The 21,956-nt window shown below is 37.1% G+C and overlaps 2 protein-coding genes and 1 long non-coding RNA gene across 17 annotated transcripts; 1 reads left to right on the forward strand and 2 right to left on the reverse strand.

Annotated features, from left to right (window-relative positions):
- Positions 1-1,284: 1,284 nt before the first annotated feature.
- On the reverse strand, positions 1,285-10,564 carry LOC112181529. 15 transcript variants are annotated; one of them, XM_024319904.2, is made up of 12 exons: positions 10,100-10,564; positions 9,737-9,760; positions 9,358-9,436; positions 8,778-8,812; positions 8,290-8,500; positions 7,487-7,631; positions 6,536-6,736; positions 6,179-6,337; positions 5,072-6,084; positions 4,788-4,971; positions 1,604-4,689; positions 1,285-1,508 (listed from the first exon to the last, which is right to left on the reverse strand). In XM_024319904.2, the coding sequence occupies exons 6-11, from the start codon at positions 7,587-7,589 to the stop codon at positions 1,604-1,606; spliced, it is 4,746 nt and encodes a 1,581-aa protein (XP_024175672.1). In that variant the 5' UTR covers positions 7,590-7,631; positions 8,290-8,500; positions 8,778-8,812; positions 9,358-9,436; positions 9,737-9,760; positions 10,100-10,564; the 3' UTR covers positions 1,285-1,508. The 15 variants fall into 15 exon arrangements, 13 of the variants coding, with proteins under 13 accessions (XP_024175672.1, XP_040372295.1, XP_024175670.1 ...); XM_040516361.1 differs by having other exon boundaries at positions 9,026-9,436; XM_024319902.2 differs by having other exon boundaries at positions 9,358-9,461.
- A 2,323-nt stretch (positions 10,565-12,887) lies between these two features.
- Positions 12,888-14,861, forward strand: LOC112181537. Its single transcript, XR_002928935.1, has 3 exons — positions 12,888-13,012; positions 13,619-13,744; positions 14,407-14,861. It is a non-coding gene; the product is annotated as an uncharacterized LOC112181537 (long non-coding RNA).
- Positions 14,862-16,147: 1,286 nt separating this feature from the next.
- On the reverse strand, positions 16,148-20,895 carry LOC112189580 (receptor-like protein EIX1). Its single transcript, XM_040507114.1, has 3 exons — positions 19,836-20,895; positions 16,218-19,475; positions 16,148-16,161 (listed from the first exon to the last, which is right to left on the reverse strand). Exons 1-3 carry the CDS (start codon positions 20,776-20,778, stop codon positions 16,148-16,150), a joined length of 4,215 nt encoding a protein of 1,404 aa, XP_040363048.1. The 5' UTR covers positions 20,779-20,895.
- Positions 20,896-21,956: the final 1,061 nt, after the last annotated feature.

A 21,956-nucleotide genomic window follows, 5' to 3' on the forward strand; every position in this document is an offset into this window, starting at 1 on the left:
CCACCAGCAGGAGCACTACGAAAAGCAGAAGTCACGGAGTTGTCCTGTACATTTTTGTATTTTGAATTCTAGTTTGAGTTCCGCTCCCTATATAAGGAGCTTCAGCTTCTCTTAGAAGGCATTCGAAAATTTCGATATCAGATATAGATTCGAAAATTAGATCAGAAAAACTCCTCTGATAATAAAAATAGTAGAATAGCAGTGTGCTTCCCTTCCTAGGTGTGAAGTAGTGAGCTTCCATTACAAGTAAGTAACTGGTCTTATTCTTATGAATAGTTAAACAGCTTTTGCTGTTTACCTGAGAATGAGGCTCTGATTGTTTAAAGTTTTATATGTATATTTGAATAAATAAATTCAGATGGATGTTCACCCACTTCTTTAATTTATAAAATGTTTATGTCATTATCTTTACATATTGTAATCATCTTTATCATGCATAGTTTACTATGTCAAAGTTTGAACATTCGAATGCATGCATCCCATGGAAAGCTAAAGTTCTAAAGCCTTACTGTTCAGCCAAAAGAATCAGTTTTAAAACAGAAAAATTAGGACAAGCAGCAGTGATTCCGCCCTGTGAGTAGCCGTTTAGACAGGAAGTCGTTAGGCGAAATGTGGCATGTTGAAGGCTAGTCTTGTTTTTGTTTTAATGTTTTTTGTTGTTTCCTTTTGACTGAATAGAACGGTAGAAGAATCCAAGGTCAACATAGGATACAGATGGCATTTGTTTGTTAAAACTATTCCTGTTAGTCTTTGCCTTTCATCAATAGTGAAATACCAAAGTGTTGGGCAGTTGGGAAAAATACCAAGGATTTTTGGGTATGCGGGAATTACCCCTTTTTAATTAGTATTTTACTATTTTTCTAAATATACAAATAGAGGAAGTTTGAAGGTAAATAAAAGAAGAAGAAAAAATGGTAGATTTGGACCATTAATGTGAGACCCGGAAACATTAAACGAGCAAATGTAAGAGTGTTTGATAATTATTTTACGATCTCAGGGTCATATGGGCGTTCGGGAATATTTTTCTAAATTTTTTTTTATATCAAATCTTCCATTTGTGGAGTCATTAATAACTAGCCTTCCTGCACGCGCGATGCGCGTGCGGAAGGGCCGCGCTCGCGCGTGCGTATTGTCCTTCCTCTCTTGGTAAGCATATTTGAAATGTTACTCATGAGTGCAACATAATTTCCGTGTTGCATATTAACTAATTCTTTAAGGAATATTGATTAACTGAGGGCATATCCATTAGTAAAAAATATAAAACTCTGTACAAAAACATATACATAGATTAAGAGTATTGGAATTGATTAACTACCACAAAAATAAAAATATATTTAATGGAAAAGAAACAAAGCTTAAGAGAACATACTCTGTATGCTTCTTTTTGTTCCACTCTTTGAAAATAAGTTTACTGAGATAAGAAGTGTTCATTTTTATTGATTGTTTTCGTGCACCAACCACATGAAAATATGGAAACACATCTCCTAAAGCTTCTGTCTCAACCATTCCTACAAATAGAAAAAATTACACAAAGTTACATATTGCAATATAAAAAAATTCAATCAAATATGTATGTTTATAATCAATTAAAATGTTGATGTACCTATGAAGACGATCGATCATTTGTGTTTGAATGAAGCAAAACTTCTTTAAATACTACATTCTTCGTAAATACGCCATCTTCACCAACTATGGATCCTTTTTTAACCAAAACTTTTGTGGTTGACTCTGATACTCCTCTCGACAATGCAACATATAATTGTCCATGACTAAAAACATGATCTGGGAGGTAAACACCTACATGTGGGATAGTCTGACCTTGAGATTTGTTTATGGTCAAAGAGAAGCTCAGTTTGACTGGAAATTGCTTTCTTGTTAGTTGAAATGGTAGCCCAGCATTTTCTGCACTTTTCAAAGGAATTCTAGGTAGAAAAACTCTAGTCCCAGCAAACTGTCCTGTTAGTATCTCAGCATCAATCAGATTTTGGTACGAACCACGACACAACAATCTAGTACCGTTACACAATCCCAATTTAGGGTCAATATTCCTTAAAAGCATGATTGGAGCACCTACTTTCAAAGTTAACTTGTGGGGTGGCAGCCCACCTGCAGTTATTGAGTTCAGAAACTCTGGTTGGTACAAATTTCTCATGTCATCTTCAACAGAGTCAAATGAGTACAATGTAATTTCTTCACCCGGAAACATATTGATTATCTTTTCATTCAACACGTCCACATCATCGTTTATAGGAGTAATCAATGCTCTGTCCACCATGTATCTTGCATCATTTACATGATCACCCAAATTGGGGAAAACTTCATCAATAATTTGATTGATAGATTGGTCACTTTCCCATGGAACCACCATGCGTTCTGGTAATCTCATCATTTCGTCGTCAATGACTTGTTCACTTCCATCGCCAACACGAAGTAGAAATTCTGCAAATTGGTGGTCATTTATGGATCTCATATTCTGTCTCAATCTCAATATCTTTGTTTGTGCCCAAAATGTTGCTTTCACAATGGAGGCTTGAATGAGTTCAGACTTCGTTCCTTTAGGAATAACAGGGAGAACTTGACGAAAATCTCCCCCAAAAATCATTATCTTTCCACCAAACGGTAATTCGACATCCATTATGTCTCGAAATGTTCTATCAAGTGCTTCAAACACATGTCGATGTGTCATAGGTGCCTCATCCCAAATAATTGCAGTGGAATCTTGTATCAGTCGTGCTAGAGCAGACTGTTTACTTATGGAACACACGGATGATGCATCTACATTGAGTGGAATCTTGAATCTAGAGTGAGCTGTCCTCCCGCCGGACAATAAATTTGCAGCAATTCCAGATGATGCTGTGGCTAAGACTATATGATTCATTCTTCTCAACTTTGCTAGCAATGCACGATATAAGTACGTCTTCCCAGTACCTCCAGGACCATCGATAAAAAATAATGCACTTTCTCTTCCCTCAACTGCGGCCATTATGGTGTTGAATGCAATCATTTGGTCGTTGTTAAGGTGGTCAATTGCATCAATATCTTCTTGCGGGATATTTATAGAAATTTCGTCTTCAATACATCTCGGTATTCCTAGACTCTCTTCTGGCTCACTTGTCATTTCAGGCAGATCAAATTCTCCAGTGCCCTTATTAAATTGTTCTAGCATTCTATTTAGATCTCGAAGTAGCCTGTTTCTGACAGAAATATCGACAATATCACTTGAAGAAGAATAATCTTCAATCATAAAAGGATAAAATTCATCCCACAATCTTCGAACACCAGTTGGTTGACTATACACCAAAATTGTGACGAATAATCTTCTCAAAGCTGATGGCATTCTAATTGCAGAGGCCTCTAACAGACATTGTCGGATGCTATTGTCATCTTCCAGCAAACCTCGTTTCTCTGCCGCTTCCTTAAAAGTAGTTTGCAGAACTCCATTAATAGTAAGCAAATCACGAAATGATCTCGGTCCTCTTATATGATTGAGAAGGACACGTAGGTAAAATTTCTCACCTTCAGAGGGTGAAACACTGTATATTCTTCCAATTACCTTGTAGTTGTTCCTTCTTTTCACCCAAGCTTTTTGCTTACTATCCCACCTATAGTATTGAGGGAATTCTCGATACAGATATCGTCTTGCTTCCGGATCCATACGGTTCATGGTGAAATATTCAGTAAGCATAGACTTCTGTGCATGCTCATCTGCTAGAATGTCTTCTACAGTCTCATTTGCATCGAATCTGATTTGTTGCATGTTTGGAAGATGTATTTGTAATCTGTCGACTGTTGGATATATTCTGTTCATTACAAATTTAAATATCCTCCATAAAGCCTCTGGTGCACAAACCCACCTTGCATCGACAAATTGTCTTATTTCATCAAACTCTGGGTCAGATTGCACTTGAACTGCAACTCTATCAGGACCTTTGTAGACATACTTATATAAGTATTTGACACTCTTTATGCTCCCACATATTTCAACATTGATGTGACAATCATACCGTAGCAACAACCACGGGTTATAAGGAACAACCCAACTATTATCCACCATTGTGTCTCCAGATCTACGTAGAGGGACTGGTAAGCGACTTGCTCGTCTTCGATATATAGGATATGCATCGTTTCCTTGCACAGTGAAATTTACAAATGATTTTGGATAACTTTTATTGCATCTCCCATTCTTCATACATGAAGACTGTTGGTTTAAGGTTCCACATGGACCGTGAATCATATGTTTCAACACCAGATCATAAAGTTGAGGCTCTTCATCTTTATCTGGTATTTCTGCTCTAACAATGCGGTCATAATCTTCAGGGTTATTAAGCTTATCATTTTCATCCAACATGACCAGCATGTGTACATGTGGTAGGCCCCGTTTCTGAAATTCAACGACAAAAGCATGAGCAATAACTCTTCCCAATACCCCTTTGGTGATGATGTCTTCTTTTAGCTGCTCAAGTTTTGAACGAAATACCCTGACCTCTAAATCTGGACGATCTTGTGATGTTTGTCCAGGGAGTAGCTCACTTTTAATTTCTTCCCAATTCGGGTTACACGTCATAGTGATAAACAAATCTGGTCTGCCATACTTTTGAACCAAAGCCATCGCATCTTGGTACCGTTGGTACATATCACGTGGACTTCCAACAAATGATGATGGCAGAATTGTCCTATGACCGACGTTACCTAAGAAAATGTGAATCTATATTAAATATTTCTACAATTGTACAATTGAAAAACTCACATATCTGATATATAGGTGAAAGTGAAATATTAATTCTTACCTGCATTGTTTTCCCTTGCAATAAAAGAGTCTTGAAGTCCTTGATAAAATTCTTTCCTAATTGTATCTTGGTTACTGCGAAGCCATCTGAGTTTTTGGGATTCAATTTTCACGTAATTATCTACAACATACTGTTGTAAGAGCCGTCCGCCTCGAAGTAGAGGATTTTCATCACCTAGGCGCATCTGCACAATCAATTTTTTATTTATTTAGCAGGTGTTTAAGTATGATTTTTTTTTCATTTAATGCAATAGGAACTAAAGTGGAAAAAAAAAATGTACTAACCTGTAACATATATGCATAATAGTCGCAACATGACATAGGTCTTCCATTCTCATCATGACTATTAATATCCCACCCATATGTTCCATAAGGTAATAACAAAGGATACTGCATGGGGTCGTAATATCCGACCGAGTCTTTAACATTCCAGAGTCTTCCACTAATTGTTTGGACAATTAAATCTCTTCCATTCGGATTGATGTCGCCCCCTCCTACTATAATAGCAGCAACTTGTGATGCAGATGGTAAACAATACTGACGTTGATTAGAAGGCTGCTCTCTTATGATGAGCCTGCAATTGGGCAAGTCTTGGCGCTGTCCGAGGCTTCGAAATTGATGGACAAATGGATTATAGTGATTCAATATCTGTTGTATCTTTTTAACCAGTGCCCTGTCTAAAACTACACTTTCAGACAATCGATTGTCAAGTTCATGCTCGGTGTCATATATGTAAGCTTGTAGATATCGTGGTCTCGCCCCTTCACTTGGTAAAAGCCCACCAATCTTATGATATATAGAACCTTGTGCACGAAAAGTATAAATTCCACGACCTCGAAGATTAATGGATTCATCAACATGCACACCCATTGAAGTGAACGCAAACACATTATTATAGGCTCGGATATTTTGTCTGAATTTTCTACCCACATCTGTTTGGTCAGAAAAGAGCTGGATCATCTCTGGCGGAGAGGGTATTAGAGGCAGAACAATATTTCCTTTCGAACAACACAAATTGAAGGTCTCTCGATGAAATAACCGTGCATTGCAGTATGGACATGTTCTTAGTGCAGGCAATCGACAAAATGGGACACCCCATCCCTCATTAAAATCTCTAGCGCAGTTTGAATTTACTACTGCTCTCCTTGTACGCCGCACTGGGTCAACACTGCTGCTGCGCTGATCCTGTGGGTTATTCTCTAGCTCAGTGTTGTTGTTCTGATCCTCATGATTATTCACCATATGCTCGTTGTTATTGCGGTCCTCATCGTGATTATTCATTGTGACATTAGGCATCTCTATTTATAAGTGAAAATATACAATTTTAGCAAAAACACCTAATAAAAATTCACTTATGTGAATAGGTTGGATATAAATATTTGGTAAGCTTACCGTAAGGCACAGAATTCTGAATAACCACATTGCTCGGTCGAGACGTAGTCGAACGGGCTAATTGTCTTATGTGGGTCAAGCGCACCCTTGCAGCATCTTGGTCATGGTTTTGGGAATAGGATGAAACTCTTGAACTTATGCTCTCGTTGTCGGAGTGTACTATTAACATAATAATAAGCAATTGTCAATTATTTTAATTCCAACTATTAAGTTTAGAATTTTTGTTTCGTGTTATTAGTACACATATCCATACATCGTGTAACGGTAAACTCTAGCGATGTAACTTGCAAGTATTAAGAGGAAAAAAATAAAAATAAAAACTCTTAACAGTGGCATAGTTAAGAAATACAAAAGTACCTGGAGCTAGCCTATTCCTATTACTTGGGCCCGCCTCTTGTCCATGGTCACTTACATTTTCCACGGCTAGTCGCTTTCCCCTAGCATGAGCTCGCCGCCGTGCCAAATAGGCTTCATGTTGTGTAGAACTCATCGATTGTCTCCATTCCTGATGGCTAGCACGCGCACGCTCTCTATGATCCATTTGTGTCGTGCCTGTTCCTATAAAAATATAATAAAATATTAATATTTTTCCAAAGCTGTTGCTCCGTTCATCTCTCTTTCTATACTTTTCAGTGGAAGATAACAAAAAGATCTTGAGCAAAAAGGGCTGATAGTAAATTATTAATTTCAGAAAAGTTTATCTTTTTTTTTTTTTCGATTTTAGTTTGAAAATAGAAAAGTTTCTAATTGCTAATTTCAGAAAACACATTCAATTTCAGTCTCCCTATAGAAAAGTTTGTAATTGCTAATTTCAGAAAACACATTCAATTTCATTCTCCCTACTAAGTTTAACCCATTGTTGGGTCTGGTGGAGAAAACTGCTATATAGTTTGGTATACGTGTACTATCCATGTAAACTACTATCCTTAATTTTATTTTTTTCTAGCCATCTCTATTTACAACTCATAGACAAAAGATATGATTCACTGATTTATAAAGAATTGCATTACTGATGAAATTAATCATATCATCACAGGCTGCAATGAAAATGTCTTTTTCAAACTCATGCTTACTTACGGCGAATGAAATGATAAATCATTCTGAACAACATATTTAGATATATGGTTACTTTTACCACGACCAAAGACAATCTACTGGTTTATTGTCATCAACACCTTACTTGCTTTTAAACAATTAAATGATCGAGTGGTAACGGTGTGTTACGGTAACACCGCATCAAAACATAGCTACAACTCCTCTAGTAATTTTATGGTAGTTTCAGTATTAGCCATTTAGGCCAGTACGTACTTGAAGCATCCACAGTCTGGGTTGCCCCTGATTCGTCTCTGTGAACCTGACTCGGTCTAGTATGTGAACCTGAGTTAGACATAGTGGTATGTGAACCCAACATGACCTGATTTAACTGTCGAGTTGCCCAGTCTTTTGGTGTTTACTGCATGAAAAGACGTACACTATAATCTTTATTAATTAAGCCAATTCTCAGGCACATGAATTAGAAGCAGATTCAACAAAATGTAAGAACTTCAAAGCAAGTAAACCTGTGAAAGAACTAAAATGTCAAAATGTATCAGGCATCATGCTAGGTGACCAAAGTATTAACATTTCTCAGCAATTCTCAGAAGAAGAAGAAGAAGAAAAAAGTCTTCAAATCACAACCAAAAAATCCCACTCAAAAACAGAGGAAAAAAAACAATTGATGCACACACCAATTCAAACGTACTTGACTTGAAATTTTCACTGAAAAGTTTTGCCAGGTATGTCTTGAGGATACAAAGAGGTTACTTTCAGCATATTTGTTACTTTCTAATTGTCTTATAACTATATTTCCGAGCAATGTACGCGTTAAAGAGAAATAAAGGTCATCAATGAGTTTCACTTAGACAGCCTAAAGCAAGAGAAGTAAAAATGCAATTAGGGGGCAGATTAAAGGAAAACCTAAATTCCAAGCAGGTAATTTCCTTTGGGAAAAGATTGAAAAAGATTAAAAAATAAATAAATTATGGAATGATACAAAACTTCAAACATCATTATAGCTAAAAATAATTCGCACATAGATCAGCATATTAATATTGGAGTGATTATAGAATTACCTTGTCATTAACTTTCGTTTTATGAGACACCATCAACTGGAGAGAAGCATAAGCAAGATCTCACACGTTGCATCAACCAAGTACAAAAAACTTGCTAATGCTGATCTGTGAGGTTCCTCTAAACTTTCAAAAAACATAACATCACATCTTGATAATGCGAACCCAAATAATGTGATTGTTTTCCTTGACCACTGAGATTATTTTCCTTAACCTGTATAGGAAACAAAATTAATGAAAACAAATTAAAGGATCAAACATATGAAAATAAAGAAACAAACAGAACCGAAGACAAAAGAGATATCTCTAACAACATGGGAGATATCTCTAACAAAACAGATGGCACAATCACAAACAATCCCTATTTTTTTTTTTTAAAGTCTTTTGGCAATAGAAAATAAGGATTCAAATTAATGTATATAGTAAGTAGTAACTCAAGAAGCATAGATTGTAACTTGCATATCAAAATGAGTAAAAAAGAATTTGCAGACCTCATAGTCTCTCTGTAGACCTTATGTCTAAGTATCTGTAAACAAATACAAAGGAAAAAAAATAGAGGCTTTTATGACCTTAAAGAGAGCAAACAAAGAAAACCTCAAAGCTGCACTAAATAAAAGTTATCAGAACCTCAATTCATATAACAGTAATAAGAACACCCAAAATAATAAATCTCAAAATGCTTAGATGGAGATAAGATCACAATCTAAATGGAAGAACAGAGGGAAGGAAAATAACAAACCTCAATCTAATAATCTGTAAAACATAAATCCAGGGAGAGAATTGTTACCAGACCATGAGGAGGTAGAAACAAATCAAAATGAAAAAAGGGCCAATCAAGAACTTTAGTGAGATCTATCTCTAACCAAGAGGAAAAATCAGCAACATCAATATGACATGAATGTGTAAACGTAAAAATATGAATGGGAAAGCCAAAGGAACATCAGAATCACTACCAAAACAGTAAACAAATTGAAAGGAAGACCAACATCGATATCTACGAATAATATATTCAAACACAATTATTAGTTGCAGTCCTAATTCATATCTAACACAAAAAATGAAGAACCTAACCAATTTTGCTGGAAGCTCTTAGCAGATACACCATGGAATCCCAACTTTAGATAGCCACTGCCCTTTCCTTGTTTTCTTCCTGGATAGGATTTTAGACGACTACCCTATTCAGGAACAAATAAAAAGAAGACCCAGAAAAAAATGCTAAAATCATCGCACACAGTCATAGTATCATCAATTACTAACCCCAATCAAAGTAAACAAAGAAGAAGAATAAAAATTCTTTATGCAAAAAACAATCTAATGAACAAAAAGATTATGCATACATTATCCCCTCGACATGAAAAAAGAGAATTAAATTAAAAATTAAAAATAAAAAGAACTATGCAATTGGGAAACCAAATGAGTTCAATCGAGAAGAACAGAGGGATTAGATTACCTGGAACCATAACTTCTTTGATATCTGCAAGATTCAAAGAAAACCACATTAAAAAAATCAGTTAGGAAATTCCAAAAGGAAAAAAAAGCGAAACATAAACAGAATGATCATTCGACTGGAAGTCTCTAATGAAAACCAAACTTCAAAATTTACCCAATGGCAACCTCAAGTGAATCTACAAACTTTCAAAAAACATAACATCACAAATAAGGACAATTCGGCAGGACCAAACCTATCCTCCTGGGTGGGTTTGATCCTTGATGGCAGAACATACTTTGATATTATAAATCAAACCCGTGATTGGATTATAGAAAACCCGAGAAGATAACAAATTGAATCTGAAAAACGTAATTTGAAAATTACCCAATGGGAATTATCAAGTCTGCAATAGTGGATTCGTCTTCTACTTGAGCAAAACAAAACCCAAAATCTGAAATGACCCAATGGCAATTAGCAAGTCTGCAAACCGTCACCCGATTTGTTTCTTTCTCTTTCTCCTCCTCCTGGGTTTGATTGTGCTCTGCTCTTCTTTCTTTCTGTGTATCTTATTTTCGTATGAACTGTAAGTTGGAAGAGGGATGAGTCCTGATGCATCCATTTGTACACCGATTTTCTCCCACGTCGTCTTGTGCATCGATCTGTGTTGAGATCGTGGCCCGGCAGTTCTTCTCTAGTCTGGAGATCGTGCGCGACTGCGTCTTTGTTCTCTCTCTCTCTCCCCCCTCTCTTTTGCCGCAGAATTTGTTGGGAATTTTTTTTTTCCCTTCTCTTCTCTGCCGCAGCAGAATCCTTACCCCTTTATTTTATTGTCAAGATTACCATCATATCCTTCATACAATATTTATAGATTGAGACAATGACCAATAACTACAAAATGGCATTATTAATTACCAATAGCAAAATCCAAAATACGGAGTCCGTGCGGCCATAATAGTAAAGAAATAACTCTCAAGTATTCAAAAAATTACCAAACATGCCACTGACCAATATAAACCATTTCTCCCAAAATCAAAGCGATCCCAAAATCTAAACCGTCTGAACTAAATCGACATCTAGGGCTCCGGTGAATCTAGGGGACGAAGCAAGGGCGCAAGCGTGACCCCAGAGGTGAAGCAAGCGGGCGACCCCGGTGGCGAACCAAGCGCGCGACCCTGAGGTGAAGCAAGGGGGCGACTCGGCGGCGAAGAAGGGACCAGATCCGGCGGCGAAGCAAGGACCCGATCTGGCGGAGAAGCAAGCTCGCAACCCCCGCGGCGAAGCAAGCGCTCTACCCAGCGGCGAAGCAAGCGCTCGACCCGGCGGAGAAGCAAGGGCGCGACCTCGAAGGCGAACCAAGGGCGCGACCCCAACAGTGAAGTAAGGGCGAGACACCGGCGGGTCAGTAGCTATAGTCTTGAAGGTCAGTAGAGAAATTTGTAGTTACTGAAGGTCAATAACTATGGTCTGATTTTTGTGCAATGCATTCAACACTGTCGAAATTTGATTATGTTTAGCAGCTTTACCTGAGAAATTTTGGTTGAGAAATTCTGAGGGTCAGTACCTTCAGCCTCGTGTTGTCATAGTCTCTCCCTCAGGTAAATGATTTTGGTTGAGAAATTTTAATTATTCTCAATGGTTGAGAAATTCTGAGGGTTAGTAGCTTTAACAAATTAAGAAATTAACATTTAGGCTATTGAGGGTCAGTAAATCTATGTGTATTGCAATCTCATTTTTATGTGTAGCTAGGCGGTGAAAATTGATGTTATGTGGCTGATAATAGTACAAAATGAATTGTCTGAGCTTATTGACAGTCGGTAGCATTAAAATGCTGCAATATGTGCAATCTATGATGATTGAGCGTCAGTAGCATTAAAATTCTGCAATATGTGCAATCTATGATTATATGGACCATCTAAAGATCATTAGCTTTAGTTTCTGAGGGTCAGTATGTTTAGTTTTTGAGATTTCTTTGTTCTGATGGAAAATGATGAGTTCTGTGACCAACAATAGTACAAAATGAATTGTACGAGCTTCAGTTTCTAAGAGTCAGTAACCTTAGCTTCATGACTTCACTAACCCTATGTTTATTGCAAGCTTATTTTATGTTTATTTCTAAGGGTCAGTAGCTTTAGCTGATTTTATTAGGCTCTGTGGATATTTGATCTTATTATTGCTGTCAGTCTTTATTTTCTGCTTGAAATTCTGGTCATTGATTTGCTGCAACTGTGAGTATCTTTTGATTAGGTCTTTTGCATTCTTATAAGCTATAATGGTTTTTTAATCAAATTAAGGGTCAATACACTATTGAGGGTCAGTAAACTACTGAGGGTCAGTATTCATATATTTGCATTTATCATATACAGATTAATCACAAATGGCAAGGAGGAATGCTGCTGCAATAGACAAAGAAGATGTACCGATTGAAGAACATGAGAAGAACCATGGTGGAGAGATTTCTTTTATGTGTATACAAACAATCCAATAGGTTAATCATTTAGAATTGTCTCTAGAAACTGGAAAGAACTGTAATTTGTGCATGTCAGAATGATACTGAAGCTCAGTACATTAAATCTGCAATGCCTCATAATGATACTGAAGCTCAGTACATTAAGTCTATAGAGGTTATTTTGGTAATTTACTAGTTAACAGAATCAATTCAAAAAATGGCCGCATGGGCCTGGACCTTGCGCAGGGTTCAACTACAGTACCGCAAGGGAATTAAAAAAAAACAGGTCTGTTAGTGGTAATAAATGGGATGAGATTGTATCTATTGGTAATTTGCTATAATAGATTTATGGAGTTTTAATAAAGTATAGGCATTTCAGGTACTTCAAAAATTTAACCATTCTCTACAGAATTGGCTTAATTAATAAAGATTTATTTATGGAGCTTTAATAAAGTATAGGCATTTCAGGTACTTCAAAAATTTAACCATTCTCTACAGAATTGGCTTAATTAATAAAGATGTATCACGAGAATTTTTAAATAATTTTTCAGACATCCAAACTATTTATTATGATTTTTAGAAGTTCTAGTTTTTATGAAAATTATATTGAGGAAAAAGAAATTTGTGTGGTGCAATCTAAACCGTAAAATTATGCACCACTTGATCAGGACCGTTGAAAATCAGTTAAATGTGGAACTATATAAATACCAAGTCAGATCAAGAAAAGGGGATGGTCTTCATCTCTTGAAAAGAACCTCTCTTTCTATCTCTTCTTCTCTTGCTGTCGTTGTTACGACGTTTTCTTTTGATCACCGACTTCCTCAATCGCCTCTCCTCTTGATTCTCCAAAGGTAAGATCTGCGAGACGCTTATTGGTATTGGATTCCGACTAAGAAAGAAATGGGTTGATATTAGATTGATTAATCCGGGCCGGGGTGTTACAAATGGTATCCAAGATGCGTTTGGATGTTTGTGTATGTTGATTTTTATTATTTTCTTTTTCTTCTCTTCTCTGCAAGTTTTCCTATATTCAATCGATTTGATGATTCTTTGGTTGTGAGTGTCCATAGTGGTTTTTAGTTTATATGGCTTTTGAGAGGTTCCAGAGCCAAAAATATATATTTTTAGTCATTCTATGAATATGTATTTCCTCATTTAAATGGGTTCTCTTTAGCATCTAAATGGGTGCTTTTGTGTTATTCAATAGGTCTCGGTGTATCATTAGTTATTCATTGTAAAGGTATCATTATTCAAGTTGGTCATTTCCAATGTATAATGTATTGATTGCTGCACACCAGTATTCCCTATTTGAAGAGTGATGATTCAGTTGACTTGTGCAGAAGAAATCTATTAGTATATTAATAGGATTTATGGTAATATGTTTATCAGCTTTGCTTAATCACTCACTAAGAATAATTAAGGCATATTTTAACTCCATTCTTTTGAGATTTGTGCAGTAACGATTCAGTTGATAGCAAATGATACACTCGATTAGTGTGGAAATGATTTCTCTTGGTCAGCAGACTTTTTCTTGCCACCGCTCCCCGTTCTTTTTCAAGGTTATTCAAAGAGACCTCAAATTGGTAATTGTGCCTCTGTTTCTGTATACCTCTTTCGTATTTTAGTCTTCTATTGTACATATTAGTTTGTTTATTTGCAATATTTCAACAGATTTATGTGCCATGCATTAATCGATGTAATGTATATGATATGCTCTTGCTAGAGGGTTGCAAGTGATTTGGTCTGTTTTGTATAATTGTCCCTGAGAAATTTTATTTTCTGTACAAGCAATTGGCCGTAACATGATATGCAATTGGCTGTAACTTGATCCAAGAAAACATGATATGGTTCGTTTCAGATCGGCAAGCCATCTTGTAGACTTTCTAGCTGATAGAGATTGAGAGTTGAAATATTGGAATTTTATCATAAATTTTCTTCAGTTTTCATTTTAATGCTTTGCTATCATTTTTGCAACTGCTTCTCTCTTCGTAAAAAAAAAATTTTAAATGATAAAAAAAAAAGAGTCTAGCGATGTAAATTATATTGTTGAGAAGAAGCTCATGCCATACAAGTATTTATATGGCTGTCCATTCTTCAATAGTACATTAATTTAGAACTTCCCAGTGTGCATTAGTTCTTAACAGTTATCATGCCAACAGTTGCTTTCACTTGCAATTCATTGATGTTGGAAACATGGTAAGCTCAAGTAACTTCCCTAATATGGCACATTGCATCTTATCTTCAGGCTGCTGCCCTTTCTGCACTCGGATTGGAGAATACAGCACAATCAGCACAGAAGGAATTATGCTTGAAGCCGAAAGGAATACTGCTGCTGGACACAAGTGAGAATAAAGGCTTAGGTACTAAATGTGACACTTATCATTCCAACATATATAGGTTCAACACAAGGTTCCAAACCAGGGAAGTTGAAGCTTCGACACATTATGGTGATGTTTGATATGTGTTAGTTATTTTCCGGTGCGCTAGTTTGTAGTTAAATCTTTATTTTGTTTGACCCATATACAAATAACTTTGAAAAAACATGGAAAAAGAAGAAGATTAGTTGAGATTGGTTGTAGAAGGCAGTTGGAGGAAAAGATGTATAACAAAAGCATGCAATATGTGTATAGATACCTGTCTATTCTTCTTGATGAAAAACAGTTGAATTCAAGAAAGAAAACCTTAAGATGCAGTCCCTAATCACTGGTCATTCAGTAGTTACTGAGCGCATACATTATCATTTAAACTATAGTACTGCAAAAATTTCTGAAATAACACTAGCTAGAATAGAAATTATTTAAGGCAAGGGATTGGACCAACAAAGGGTTTTTTTTTTTTATTTTTTTTTTTAATGAAGCGGAGTAAGAGCTAACTCATTGCTCTTACCCGAATTTATTGAAAATTAAATAAAAGATACATAGCAAAGGGGGACTATGCCAATACCTTGCCAGGATAAAATACAAGCTGAAAAGTACAATAATGAAGAACGGTAAAATAACTAACTGAGCACAACTCTAACATGAATATGAAGAAAATGACCAACTGCCAATTCTGACTACTGAGACCGGTAGCCAGTCCTAGCTGAGAAGGCATGACCAAATGCACTAAACAGAAATTGCGGGATTGAATCCCACCAGGTAGAACCAGCATTCACAGCACCAAAGTTAGCAAGCTTGTCAGCTACACGATTCCCTTCCCTAAAGATGTGAAAGACATGAACCTGCAACTGGCTAACTGAAGCCAGTTACAAGTTATTACAATAACATTACAGATAATATACCAGAAATTTCTGATACTTTATCATAAATGTCAATGGTACCAAGGGATATGAGGGCTAACTTATTCTTGAAAACTAATACAATGAGACATGGAAACCGAACTTCGCAAGGTAAAGACAAAAGAAAGAAAAACATGACCGAACAAGGGTACTGAACACTCTGTATACTTGGAAGACTTGAGCAGATGATTGTACAGCGCAAGTATGTGATGTGCTCAATTGAAAGGAAGCACAGTTTCAGAAGATGCTGGCTCTATATAAAACATAAGTGGAATACCATTAGTCGATTAGTGGGAAAATTAAGACAAACTTATAATAACCAATTATTCCAACGATGATGCAGTATAAAAGATGATGAACATACACGTGGAAAAAGAGAGAGATTACCGCTTAAGATTGTCCACTAAGCATATCCTTTAATTGCCGTCTGATCAAAGCTACCCTCACATAAAGCCAAACATTTAAACCATTCAAGAAGTTGTAGTATGCATATCTCCATGACCGCTTGTCCCGCTTGAATATCAAACACCCAGAGACTCCCCAGAATCCAACACCAAATCCAAGGCCCAGACTAATGTAAAAGCCTAGTGTGATGAGCTCATCTGGATCTGCTTGATCACTCGAGACATTTGGCCGACCAGTCCCCTCTGGATTACAAGCTTCAAGTGGACGTCCACACAATTGAGGATTTCCGGCATAAAAGGACGGATCAAAGCTCTGGAGCTGAGTGCCAGTTGGAATTTCACCAGACAAGTTGTTATATGATAAATCCATGTCACCAAGTCTATCAATCCGAGCAAGGCTTGTCGGAATCCCGCCACCAATCTTGTTCCTAGACAAATCAAGAGAATCTAGTGACTTCAACTTTCCGATCTCTAGAGGTATTTGTCCAGTCAAATTGTTCCTTGAAAGGTTCAGAGAAACTAGCCCAACAAGATGAGTGATTTCACTTGGAATCTCCCCAGTTAATCTGTTGCTTGAGAGATCAATGCTCTTGACTAGTCCCAAAGTGTTTTTGTATGTAGACAATGTTCTCTTCCACATGAAGGTTGCATCATCCTCATAATAAAGAGAACTCACATTTCCATTAGAATAAGTCACATTAAAAGAATGTCTGATGGTTAGATTTGAATTTCCTTCTTGCGCCAAAGAAGTCAAACTATCGAGGCATTTTGGTATAGTTCCTGAGATTTCATTCATAGAGACATCCAAAATTTGAAGGCGTGCAAGATGGCATAATTGTGAAGGCAAACTTCCACTAAGCTGATTGGATTGAAGCATAAGAATAACCAAATTTGGAAGACTGACCCCTAACCATTCAGGGACTGAACTTGAAAGCGTATTGTTCCCAAGATCAATAACATTTAAGCTTGTACAATTCTTCAAGGATGAAGGCAATTCTCCCACAAGTCTGTTGCTCCTCAATTTCAATGTTTTGATTCGAAGTAAACATCCTATATTGGGTGGGATTTTCCCAGAAAAAGAATTGTTACTCAAATCGAGAAGTTCTAGATTAACCCAATGTCTCCAGCAATCTGGAAGTTCTCCAGGAATATGGTTACTGGAGAGATCAAGAAATTTGGAAATTTTAACATTCGAAGAACACAAGAAGGAAGTCATCTCTGAAAATTTGTTATCAGAGAGATCCAAATATGACGCTTTTGATAGAAATGAGGGTATTGGACCTTCCAATTGGTTCGAACTAAATCGAACTTCAACTCCGCTGAATGATACAACCTTTGAACTCCCTAATGTTCCTCTAATTTGATTGTTAGACATATCTATAGTCGGAGTGTCACCAAATAGACTCCAGAACCAACTTGGAAAGACATCTGAAATGTCACCATAAGACATATCAAGGTTGGAAAGACCTTTTTGGGTTCGAATCCATTTTGGGAAATCCGGCCCCACCTTACAAGACCTCAAACTTAGATAAGACAATTGAAAAGGAGGAACCCAATCCGAAGTGACATTGAATTCTAATAATGAGTTATAGGATAAATCCAACTCATGTAAATGGAAGAGTTTTGAGAAATGAGTTTCTGAAATCTCCCCTTCCAAACGATTCATACTAAGATTTATAAAGCCCAACCCAGACATCTGTCCAACACTTTGCGGTATTCTTCCGCTTAACAGATTTCTAGAGAGATCTAAACTTCGCAAAGATGATAATTGCCCAATAGTTTCAGGTATGCTTTTGCTTAATTGATTTCCAGAAAGAACTAAACGTTCCAATGATGAGAGTTGCCCAATACCTTCTGGAATTCTTCCGCTCAGAAGATTTCCAGAGAGATCCAAGACATACAAACCGGAGAGTTTCCCAATACTTTCCGGTATCATCCATCGTAATTGATTTTGATCAACATATAATTGTTTCAGAGAAGAAAAATTTCCAATACTATCCAGAACACTCAACTTATTTTTGGAGAGAGTTAATACCTCCAATGATGAAAAGCTTGTAAGATTAGGAAGTGACCCAGCAAGATGATTATTGGAAAGATCAAAACTCTGTAATGAGTTTTGAACGCATGTCGAACATCCTTGAACAAACTTAGAAAGTTGTCCACTTGTCAGATTACAACCTAAAACTGACACATGTCGCAAACTGCATAACTGGCCAATGGATGCTGGGATCCCTCCTCCGAATGGGTTATAAGAGATGTCAAGACGTGCAAGTGAGCTCATGTTTGCAAAACCATCGTGACTCAAACCACTTAATTGGTTGGAAGAGAGGTTAAGATATGAAAGTGAGCTCATGTTTGCGAAAGCATTGGGAATCAAACCACTTAATTGGTTGGAAGAGAGGTCAAGACTTGCAAGTGAGCTCATGTTTGCGAAAGCATCGGGAATCAAACCACTAAATTGGTTGGAAGAGAGGTCAAGATATTCAAGTGAGCTCATGTTTGCGAAAGCATCAGGGGTCAAACCACTAAATTGGTTGAAAGAGAGGTCAAGACTTGCAAGTAGGCTCATGTTTGCGAAAGTATCAGGAGTCAAACAACTAAATTGGTTGAAAGAGAGGTCAAGACTTGCAAGTGAGCCCATGTTTCTGAAAACATCGGGAGTCAAACCACTAAATTGGTTGGAAGAGAGGTCAAGACTTGCAAGTGAGCTCATGTTTCTGAAAGCATCGGGAGTCAAACCACTTAATTGGTTGGAAGAGAGGTCAAGATATTCAAGTGAGCTCATGTTTGCGAAAGCATCGGGAGTCAAGCCACTTAATTGGTTGGAATAGAGGTATAGACTTGCAAGTGAGCCCATGTTTGCGAAAGCATCGGGAGTCAAACCACTTAATTGGTTGGAAGAGAGGTATAGACTTGCAAGTGAGCTCATGTTTCTGAAAGCATCGGGAATCAAACCACTAAATTGGTTGGAAGAGAGGTCAAGATATTCAAGTGAGCCTGTGTTTCTGAAAGCATCGGGAATCAAACCACTCAATTGGTTGGAAGAGAGGTCAAGATATGCAAGTGAGCTCATGTTTGTGAAAGCATTCGAAATCAAACCACTAAATTGGTTGGAAAAGAGGGATAGATGTTCAAGTGAGCCCATGTTTCTGAAAACATCGGGAATCAAACCACTAAATTGGTTGAAAGAGAGGTCAAGATCTGCAAGTGAGCTCATGTTTGTGAAAGCATTCGAAGTCAAACCGCTAAATTGGTTGGAAGAGAGGGATATATATTCAAGTGAGCTCGTGTTTCTGAAACCATCAGGAATCAAACCACTAAATTGATTGGAAGAGAGGTCAAGATATTCAAGTGAGCCTGTGTTTCTGAAAGCATCGGGAATCAAACCACTAAATTGGTTGGAAGAGAGGTCAAGATATGCAAGTGAGCTCATGTTTGTGAAAGCATTCGAAATCAAGCCACTAAATTGGTTGGAAGAGAGGGATAGATGTTCAAGTGAGCCCATGTTTCTGAAAACATCGGGAATCAAACCACTAAATTGGTTGGAAGTGAGGTCAAGATATGCAAGTGAGCTCATGTTTGTGAAAGCATTCGAAATCAAACCACTAAAGTGGTTGGAAGAGAGGGATAGATGTTCAAGTGAGCCCATGTTTCTGAAAACATCGGGAATCAAACCACTAAATTGGTTGGAAGAGAGGTCAAGATATTCAAGTGAGCCCGTGTTTCTGAAAGCATCGGGAATCAAACCACTAAATTGGTTGGAAGAGAGGGATAGATGTTCAAGTGAGCCCATGTTTCTAAAAACATCGGGATTCAAACCACTTAATTGGTTGAAAGAGAGGTCAAGATATGCAAGTGAGCTCATGTTTCTGAAAACATCGGGATTCAAACCACTTAATTGGTTGAATGAGAGGTCAAGATATGCAAGTGAGCTCATGTTTGAGAAAGCATTTGAAATCAAACCACTTAATTGGTTGGAAGAGAGGTCAAGATGAACAAGGGTGGTATTGAAATTGCAAAACCATTTGAATATTGAAGAAATGACAGCAGGATTTCTGGACAATTCAATACTTACAAGAGAATTGGAAGAATTTATGTGAGAAAGAGTGGAAAGAATTGGTGGAGGAAGATCACATCCTATTAAGGTCAAGTTTTTTAGATCAGGGAGCTTGTTTATTGTTTCCAGCCAATCAGAAACCTTACTTAGATTGGCCCTACTCAGGTCCACGTATTTTAAAGAAGAAGGATGTGGGAGCCAATTGAGGTTTCCTCCAGTAGGAGTGAAGAAATTATTCCCGAGATTGAGATACTGCAAGTGAGTAAGGTTTCCAAGGTGAAGATATGGAATTTCACCTCCAAAGACAGCATCAGAGAGATCTAGATATCTTAAATTGGTCAGATTACCAATGAGCTCTGGAATTTTGCTCCCAGTGAGGTCATTGGAATTGAGATCTAGGTGTCTTAGATTGGATAGAGAACAAATGAGCGCTGGAATTTGGTTGGCATTGAAGAAATTGTGACTGAGGTCCAAATATTCCAAATGCTGCAACTCAACGATTTTAGGACTAATTTCACCTTGCCAAGTTTTCAATATATGCTCACCTTGCAAAGTTTTCAATACATACTCACGTTGCAAATAGATCATCTTCGGTTCTCCATTCAGACGAAGTTGAATAACATGGCCGGTCTGGTGATCGCAGTGGACTCTTTCCCATCCGCAACAGTCTCGCTTTTGGGCTTCGCTTCCCCACGAAGAGAGTAGGTTGTATTCATCCACCAGGTTTCCTTTGATAGCAAGCAGTGCATCCCTCTCCCTCTCTAGGCACCTTGCCGTCACGTTAGCATGGTGGTGGCCGAGGGATAAGGAAGCGTTGATATGCAGAAGAAGCACAATTGATATTGCATAAGCATGTTTGAGCCACCTTCCCAACTCCATCTTAATTAATGTAATCAAGAAGATGATGGAATAAGAAGCACAAATGCACTGCAAATATTTATATGATATCTCAGAATACTATCTTTGTATGCAAATCATTCCCTATTTATAGTAATTCCTCAGAACAATTAATCCAAGGATTTCATATCTGAACTAATTAAGCCATGAAACAGAGCCACAAGTTCATACAGGACAAAAGTGGAAAGAAGGAAGAGAGTATCCTCTACTTTGAGCATTAACTGACATGAGTGTTGACTTAATAATTGCATGAGATTCTTCGTGGAATGTTATTATTGGAATAAGGAGGATCATTTAGTAAAAACAATTAAAACAAAGAGAACTTTTGCTTATAACACAAAAAAGCTGAATAACACTGAAGTAGTCAGATTTCTCAGAATACGATTAAGCTTACTTAGAGTAAAGTACAAATATTTCATGGACACTGCAAGGTGCCTCCATATTTTTCTTCTCTATGATTAGTGAAAAAGGGTATCATGTATGGAAGAAGATGAAACTTAAAATTGCTTTCTTCGCCGGCATCACAATCGTTTGGAAATTGCATAGTATCTGCTTATTGCCGCTTATTATTGACTTGTCTTGTGATGGTGGTCAATAAGCTTAACGTAAAGGAGACGCAGCAATAGACAACCACGACTTGATAGAAAACAAGAAAAATTGGCCCAATCTCAGTCTGCTACTACCGTTAGAATCTAAAGATGTTGTAATTTTCCACAAAGAAAACATGGCCTAGTATTGACTTGACTTGGTAGAGATATTCAATCTTCCATGATTCTTAATCAATTAGGACACAGAGCTTGTGTTCAGAAATTGCTCGGAGAGAACCTTGTGGGCTTCTGATAAGATCTCGAAAAATTTTCAGAGTAAAGGAGTCATCTCATTATCACCGGTAAATAACATTAATTTTATGTTGAAATCAGTTAACAAATTGGAGTAAATAAACAAAACAAGAGATTATGTGTGAGAAATACTTAGTTTTTGTTCTAGTTCCAAAACTTAATAGCATAGTGTTTGTCATGTTTCCTGCAGTGCGCTAGTTTGTATAGGAATTCCTTTATTTGATTTGATTCCTTGTGCAGTATACAATATCATTTGGTAATTTTGTAGTACAGCTACAATTCTAGAATTGTGTACCCATACGAGTTACTATTTCAACAATG

The sequence above is a fragment of the Rosa chinensis genome, chromosome 1, assembly GCF_002994745.2.
Source record: "Rosa chinensis cultivar Old Blush chromosome 1, RchiOBHm-V2, whole genome shotgun sequence".
NCBI lineage: Eukaryota > Viridiplantae > Streptophyta > Magnoliopsida > Rosales > Rosaceae > Rosa > Rosa chinensis.